Source organism: Diabrotica undecimpunctata, chromosome 9 (genome assembly GCF_040954645.1).
Source record: "Diabrotica undecimpunctata isolate CICGRU chromosome 9, icDiaUnde3, whole genome shotgun sequence".
Taxonomy (NCBI): Eukaryota; Metazoa; Arthropoda; class Insecta; order Coleoptera; family Chrysomelidae; genus Diabrotica; species Diabrotica undecimpunctata.
Window position 1 is genome coordinate 69250356 of NC_092811.1, and position 8348 is coordinate 69258703.

The following is an 8348-nucleotide window of genomic DNA, read 5'->3' on the forward strand; positions in this document are numbered from 1 at the left end:
TGCTGTAGAAAATTAATTATATTTTCTACAATAGTTTGTTCTTCCATAATAATTTTAATAATAATTGTTATTCTCACTAATATATCTCACTAATTTTAAGACATTCAATCAGCATGACACGCCTTCTTTCTGCTGCATTGTATCTTCTGCGCCTGTCAGTTCTTAAGATTCAAAATATTCAAACCCAACTACCCTTAAAATCACTTCGTCTTTGCCTTCTCAAATAGAAGCACGCAAGTCAAACTTACTTTTCAGCTTCTCAAATAGAAGCAAGTAATAGTTCTTCTCACGCTTCTTAAATAGAAGCAGTTTTCAAGTGTAACTTATTTTATTAAATTCAGTGTCTGTGCATCTAATATGTAAGTACCTGAAATTATTCTTTCATAAAGAAGAAAATCGACAGTTTATGTGCCAACATTTCATAAATGCCGGTCCGACAAATTACAGGGTTGCCGGATATTCAACAAACCATAAACTTTCTTGTTCTATAAATCGCATGTATTGTATTTAGCTTTAAGAACAATTATTAATATAAACAGTTAAGCGGTTTAAGAACATTTTATATGAACATTTATGTTTTTATTATTATTAAAAAGGGTGATTTGTTGGCAATCCCGATTCTACTATTTATGCATGTAAATAATACAATAAAAATACTTCTAGCTTAATTCTTATTTTAATTATTCTACTTTTAACTTTATTATCCACTATATTATTACTAATCCGCAATTTTGCGACCTAATGGTCGCTGGTCCTTCGAGGTTTTATTTATTTATTTTTTATCTACCAAATGTAGGAAGGTGGGACTATAATTTTTCAAATATTTACTTTTAAATCATCGAACCAGCTACCTCATCCTTTCCCCTACATTTGTTTTGGTCATTATCGAGCCGGATTTCTTGTCAGATTTCATTCCTCTAATAATAATTCTATTACTTTTCAATAGCTAGCACGTTATTTGTCAAAATGACATTTTTATCATAATTATTCTATTACTTTTTGCTCACAATTGTTTTATCAATTTCTAAACTTATGCCGCTAATCACCTTCGAGTGCACCTGAACAATCTTTTATGAAAAACTTGACTTCAATTCTAGGAAAGCGTTTGAGAGCGAGCGAGATACAGGAATCATTCCTACTGCGGAAGAATTTTTTGAATTTTTGAATAAAAGACAATCCGTTTTAGAAAATTTAAATCTTTTTGAACCCAATTCTTCCAAATCTTATTCCAGACAGACTGATAGCCGAAAAAATAAGGTTTCATTAGTTTCTAATGTAAATAACCTTCAACGTCAATCTTACAACTTCTGTGCTAATTGTTTTTATTGTAAAGAGTCTAATCATCTTATTTATAAATGTTCGAAATTTTTAACTTTGAAACCCCTAGAAAGATATCAATTTGTCAAATCTAAGAAATATTGCATAAATTGCCTCAGTAACACTCATGCAATACCGCAATGTAAATCCTTAAAAAGATGCTCCACTTGTGGGAAACCTCACCACACTTATTTACATTTTGATAATCAATCAAACTCATCCCCTAGTACTCAGACTCATAATCTCGTTCCAAATATAAATACGACCTCTCGTTTTAGAGGAAACAATCATGGAACAGAACCATCTAATGTACATATTGTAAATAAATCTTTGTCTCCAAATATGAACCCTGTAAGTAATGAATTTATTGAATATGCTCATCCCTCATCTCAGCAAGCTTCACTCCATACTGTATCTATTTCTGATAACATAGTTCTTTTACCTACAGCTCTTGTAAATATCAGATGCTCTAATGGTCAACAAAAGGTGGCAAGAGCACTATTAGATTCTGCTAGTCAAATGAGTCTCATTGAAAGCTCCTTTGCAAAAAATTTGCAGCTGTCCTCTCGAACACAATTTGTAAATATTTCTGGGTTAGGTAGTACCAATTGTGCTAAAAGTAGAGAAGTGCTAGATATACAATTTAGTTCTCTTGTTAACCCATCAATTAGTTTTAACGTTTCTTGTTCTGTTATAAACAAAATAACAAATAATCTCCCCCAATTTTCTATATCTCCTGAGGTTCTAAAATTACATGAACATATAATACCCGAACTTGCCGACCCATTTTTCTTTAAAACTGGGCCTATAAATTTACTTCTTGGTGCTGATATTTATTTTAATCTACTTAAATCTAATATTATTAATATGGGACCTAGATCCCCCTCTTTAGTTGAAACTTATCTGGGTTACGTTATCGCCGGTCCTATACCTAGGAGCCGCTTAAATTTTTCCTTAAACCAAAATAATGTTTCTCATTCTTTTATTACAACTAATGATGTTCAATTCGAAAGAGAAGATGAGTTGAACCGTCGTATGGAAAGTTTCTGGGAATTAGAAACTATTCCACTATCAAAAAATCATTGTTCTAGCGAAGAACTTGCAGAACAAATATTCAAAAACACCACTATCATTTTACCGTCAGGTCGTTACCAGGTCGATATGCCCTTCCTTGAAAATATGCCCACAAAATTGGGGCAGTCCTTTTGCATGGCACGCCAAAGATTTATCTCTCTTGAGAAAAAATTCAATTGTGATTCAGTTTTATTTCAAAACTATAAGAATGTTATATATGAATATCTTACTTTAAATCACGCTCAAGTAATCCCTTTATCTTTTTACAATCATCCTACTAATGAATTTAAATATTTTATCCCCCACAGAGCTGTAATACGGAAACACAGTTCAACGCCTGTGAGAGTAGTTTTTGACTTTAGTGCCCGTACTGATACCGGAGTGTCCTTAAATGACCTAACTTCAAAAGGTTACCAAGTACAGGACAATCTCTTTGACATATTATGTAGGTTCCGTTGTTTCAAATTTGTCATTTGTGCTGATATTCAAATGATGTATAGATTTATAGATATAAATCCATCACAACGTCATTTCCAAAATTTTTTATGGAGAGAAAATTCTTCTGATCCCTTCACCTGTATTCAACTGTCAAGTCTTAGTTTTGGGCAAAATTGTGCACCGTATTTGGCTACGCGTGTCTTAAAGGATATCGCTGAGAGATATCCTAACTTCCCTAATGCTCGGTATGCTCTACTTAGACAAACCTATATGGACGATATTTTGTCAGGTACTAACGATTTTTCATCTCTAGAAACAATATATTCTGAGCTTAATACTATTTTGGGTAAACACGGATTTAAGCTTCATAAATGGCAATCCAACTCTTCTGAATTTTTATCTACGATATCACAAACTTCGTCCTACGAAATTGATTTTAATATAAATGGCTCCCCTAGTAACATACTAGGATTAAAATGGAACCCTCTGTCTGACCTCTTACTTATTCGTACTACTAATATACAAGAACCTGCTGTTTTAACTAAACGCAGTATTTTATCTTTCATTTCTTATGTGTTTGACCCCCTGGGTGTGATCAATCCGCTAATCGTGCAGGGAAAACTTATTATGCAAAAACTATGGCAATCCCAAATATCCTGGGACACGCCCATTTTTGATGATTCTATTTTGCAAAGTTGGAAAAAGTTTCTTTCTTTGTTATCTGACATTTCCAATATGTCTATACCTAGATATTTAATTGACAACAAAACCATATGTTCCATTTCCTTACATGGCTTTTGTGATGCTAGTCAACTAGCCTATGGAGCCTGTGTGTACCTTGTGGTTAGCTATAATGATAATACTTTCTCTTCAAGATTAATTGCCGCAAAGTCCCGAGTCAATCCATTAAAGAACAAACTTACAATTCCTAAATTAGAGCTGTGCTCTATGGAGTTACTTGCCATCCTATCTTCTCGGATTATACAAATTTTGCATGATACTATCAAAATTGAGTCCATTAATTTATGGTCCGATTCATTAGTTGCCTTAACATGGGTTAAAAGGTCTGAATTAGAGATATCTCCTTTTGTTAAAAAACGAGTCCTTACTGTTCGTGATAATAGTAGGAATACCACATGGCGACATATCAGATCTCCGTTAAATCCCGCTGATCATTTGTCGCGTGGAAATTTTTCATCTGATGTTCGTCAATTCTGGTTTCATGGTCCTCCCTTTTTATCTCAAACCAATGATTTTGATTCCATTGATTCTTTTGAACTTCTAAATGAAGTACCTGAATGTATGCAAGTATCATTTCCCATTACTGAATCGCCAGAAGAATTCTGGAAATCTATATTTTTAAAATTTTCGAAATTTTCTAGCATGCAAAAAGGAATCGCTTTTAGTTTTAAAGTGATTCTCAAATTTAAAAAGATAAACATTTCTGGCAATCCTTTGACAGTAGAAGAGCTTCAGAATGCCCATGATTTTATTATAAAACAGGTCCAATCTTATTCTTTTTCTAATGAAATCAAACTATTACAGGAGGGAAAATCAATTTCAACTCCCAAATTGCTTCCTCTTAATATCTTCCTTGATGCAAATGGAATACTCCGTGTAGGAGGTCGACTTGAATATACCGAATTAAGTTTTTCTCAGAAATTTCCCATTTTACTCCCTGAAAATGACCATGTTGTCGATCTACTAATTAATCGGGAACATATGCGTTTAGGACACAGTGGAGCTCAAAATGTCCTTGGAAATTTTCGTCTTCGATATTGGCCGTTAAATGGTATACGAAGAATTAAAACTATCATTAAAAAGTGTGTTATTTGCCATAGATTTAATGCTCAATTTGCATCACAGATAATGTCCCCTTTGCCTTTGGATCGAGTTCAACAGGCTCGTCCATTTTCTAAGACCGGAATAGATTTTGCTGGTCCTATTATGATTCGCTCCTCTAGATTAAGGAAGACCCCTACCACTAAGGCTTATATAGCCATTTTTATATGTATGGTAACCAAGGCTATCCATATAGAACTTGTCTCCAATTTGTCCACGGAAGCTTTTATTGCTTCATTAAAACGATTTATTAGTCGTCGAGGAAATCCTCAAATAATTTACTCTGATAATGGCACCAATTTTATTGGAGCTCGTAATCAATTACGAGACTTATCTTTATTTCTGAAATCCAAAGAAAATAATCACGAAATTCAGAATTTTCTTTCTTCCACTGAAATTACCTGGAAATTAATCCCTCCCAGGTCTCCACATTGGGGCGGACTCTGGGAAGCAGCTGTAAAGAGTGCTAAATTTCATTTGACCAAATTGCTCGGCAATACTCGCCTAACTTTTGAAGAACTTTCAACTTTATTAGTGCAAATTGAAGCCATATTAAATAGCCGTCCCTTGTATCCCCTTTCTAACGATCCTAATGATCTCTTGCCTCTTACTCCTGGTCATTTTCTGATTGGAGCTCCCCTTATTTCTTACCCAGAAAGGGATCTTTCTAGGACCCCTACTAATCGGCTTTCTTATTGGAAAGTGTGTTCCAAACTCCAACAAGAGTTTTGGAGAAAATGGTCTGTGGATTATTTGCACCGTCTACAGCATAGACCCAAATGGCAACTACCCCAACAGAACTTGGCGATCAATCAGCTAGTTCTCATACAATCTGAAGATCGCCCTCCTTTAAATTGGCCACTAGGTAGAATATTGGAATTATTGACTGGAAGGGATGGTAAAGTTCGCGCTGCACGTATAAAAACAGCAGAAGGTGAATATGTTCGCCCCATAATAAAATTAGCACCTCTTCCAATTTCTGATTAAACCTTTTCTTAACGGTCGTTTCGATCATTGTATATATTTTAAATTTTCCCCGCCCCCCAGTATGTAGAAAATTAATTATATTTTCTACAATAGTTTGTTCTTCCATAATAATTTTAATAATAATTGTTATTCTCACTAATATATCTCACTAATTTTAAGACATTCAATCAGCATGACACGCCTTCTTTCTGCTGCATTGTATCTTCTGCGCCTGTCAGTTCTTAAGATTCAAAATATTCAAACCCAACTACCCTTAAAATCACTTCGTCTTTGCCTTCTCAAATAGAAGCATGCAAGTCAAACTTACTTTTCAGCTTCTCAAATAGAAGCAAGTAATAGTTCTTCTCACGCTTCTTAAATAGAAGCAGTTTTCAAGTGTAACTTATTTTATTAAATTCAGTGTCTGTGCATCTAATATGTAAGTACCTGAAATTATTCTTTCATAAAGAAGAAAATCGACAGTTTATGTGCCAACATTTCATAAATGCCGGTCCGACAAATTACAGGGTTGCCGGATATTCAACAAACCATAAACTTTCTTGTTCTATAAATCGCATGTATTGTATTTAGCTTTAAGAACAATTATTAATATAAACAGTTAAGCGGTTTAAGAACATTTTATATGAACATTTATGTTTTTATTATTATTAAAAAGGGTGATTTGTTGGCAATCCCGATTCTACTATTTATGCATGTAAATAATACAATAAAAATACTTCTAGCTTAATTCTTATTTTAATTATTCTACTTTTAACTTTATTATCCACTATATTATTACTAATCCGCAATTTTGCGACCTAATGGTCGCTGGTCCTTCGAGGTTTTATTTATTTATTTTTTATCTACCAAATGTAGGAAGGTGGGACTATAATTTTTCAAATATTTACTTTTAAATCATCGAACCAGCTACCTCATCCTTTCCCCTACAGGTGCTATGCTCATAAATTAAACCTTATTGTACAAGATTCGCTTGCTCCGGTAGAAGACATCATAAAAAAAGTTAAGGTTACTGTTACTTATTTTAAAAGAAGTAATGTAGTAGTTCTAAAGCTAATAAAATATCAAGAACAAACTGGTATTAAACAGCAGAAAAGATTATTACAAGACGTGGTAACTGGTTGGAACTCAACATATTTTATGTTACAACGTTTTATAATCTTAGAAGAGGCTATTAAATGTGCAAAGGTGACGAGAGAAATGAGTAGTGAGCAGTACGTAAATGTTAGCAAAATCATACCCATCACGGATGGATTACGCAGGTCATTAATAAAATTATCAAATATAGTAAAAAAAGATCCAGTTAAACATGTTGCTAAGAATCTTTTAGATGTAATTTCAAGTAGATTTTCAAATTTAGAAAATAGTAAATCTTTTGCATTATGCACTTTTCTCGATCCATGTTATAAATATCCCATATTTACCGAAGATAATACTGCTGCAATGAGTAAAAAGCACGCTATTGAGCTTGTAATTGCTGTTATTAATAAAAACAACAAAGATATATTAGAAGATACTCAAGGTAAAGAGCATGAACCGTTATTAGAACCACAAAAAAAATTTCAGTTTGGGATGAATATCAGGATAAAATGAGCAAAGTGAAACCAAGAGGAACCTCAACATCTTTTGCAATTCAAGAAGTTCAAAGGTACATAAGTACAAACACTTTTATCCAAATCTAGCTCACCTGGTGAAAATTAAGTGCAATATTATGGCAACCTCTGTGCCATGTGAACGATAATTTTCTAAGGCAGGAAATATATCGCACCCTCAGTGCAAGATTGCAGTAACTCAAAATTTTATGAAAATGAAGTAATTATGGAATTAGATTGTAAACATGCATATCTATCCCCTATAAAACTTTAGTAACTTTCAAATGCTTAACCATCTAAATATTACAACAACAACAGTTTCAACTATTTTGCGTTTTTGTACATAAGTTCCGTGCAAAGCTGTTGTAATTCTAATGTAACAGAGTTACAATTAGTTATATTTGTTATTTTAATATATATCCTCCTGAGACCTGATGTCCAATTAAATGAACATTTACGTTTTATATATTTTTTTGGAAAGAACTAAATTTACAGCGCCGAGTCCCACGGTCCATCGTAGTGTATATACAAGTGACCCTGACAACAGCGCGCCGTATTACTGTGACCACATTATAACTTAGTTAACCTGTTAATCTCAAGTGACAAAAATGGCGGGCAGTTATAGAAAAACAATTGATGGCAAGTAGCTAATTTTATTAGATTATTAAGCTAAATGTTGCTTAGTCTAATAACTTAGGATATTATAAATGCATTCATGCGATGTAGTTGTCTTATCAAACCATTTTTAAATTGTTTTTTATCTAAAACGGGGATGTCCTTTTTTATGGACGTCGGGTCCTTAGGCATACATAAAATATTATATTAGACTTTTTTGTTTCAGCTGTGTTTGGTAATAAAAAATATTTAAGATCCGAAGTTGACATTGAAAGACTTCTTGAATGCCTGGAAAATTCAGATATAGACGTTTCAGATTCTGAAAACTCTGATGACGGCTTTGATCCAAATGAAGAATCGTATCAGCCTCAGCAATCAGATTCGGCCCAACATACAGATGATGAACAAGATACAGAAATGCCACCCGAAGATGAATTAGATAACGTGCCACTCAGTGAACGAAAAAAAAAGGAGAACCGAAATACA

The 8348-nt window shown here is 33.4% G+C and overlaps 1 protein-coding gene across 1 annotated transcript; it reads left to right on the forward strand.

Annotated features, from left to right (window-relative positions):
* The first annotated feature begins 1659 nt into the window (after window positions 1-1659).
* Window positions 1660-5658, forward strand: LOC140451090 (uncharacterized). Its single transcript, XM_072544813.1, has one exon. The coding sequence runs from the start codon at window positions 1660-1662 to the stop codon at window positions 5656-5658; it is 3999 nt and encodes a 1332-aa protein (XP_072400914.1).
* Window positions 5659-8348: the final 2690 nt, after the last annotated feature.

What these genes read in the sequence shown, in the direction of transcription:
- LOC140451090 (XM_072544813.1), top strand. Translation starts at nt 1,660, where the DNA reads ATGAACCCTGTAAGTAATGAATTTATTGAATATGCTCATCCCTCATCT.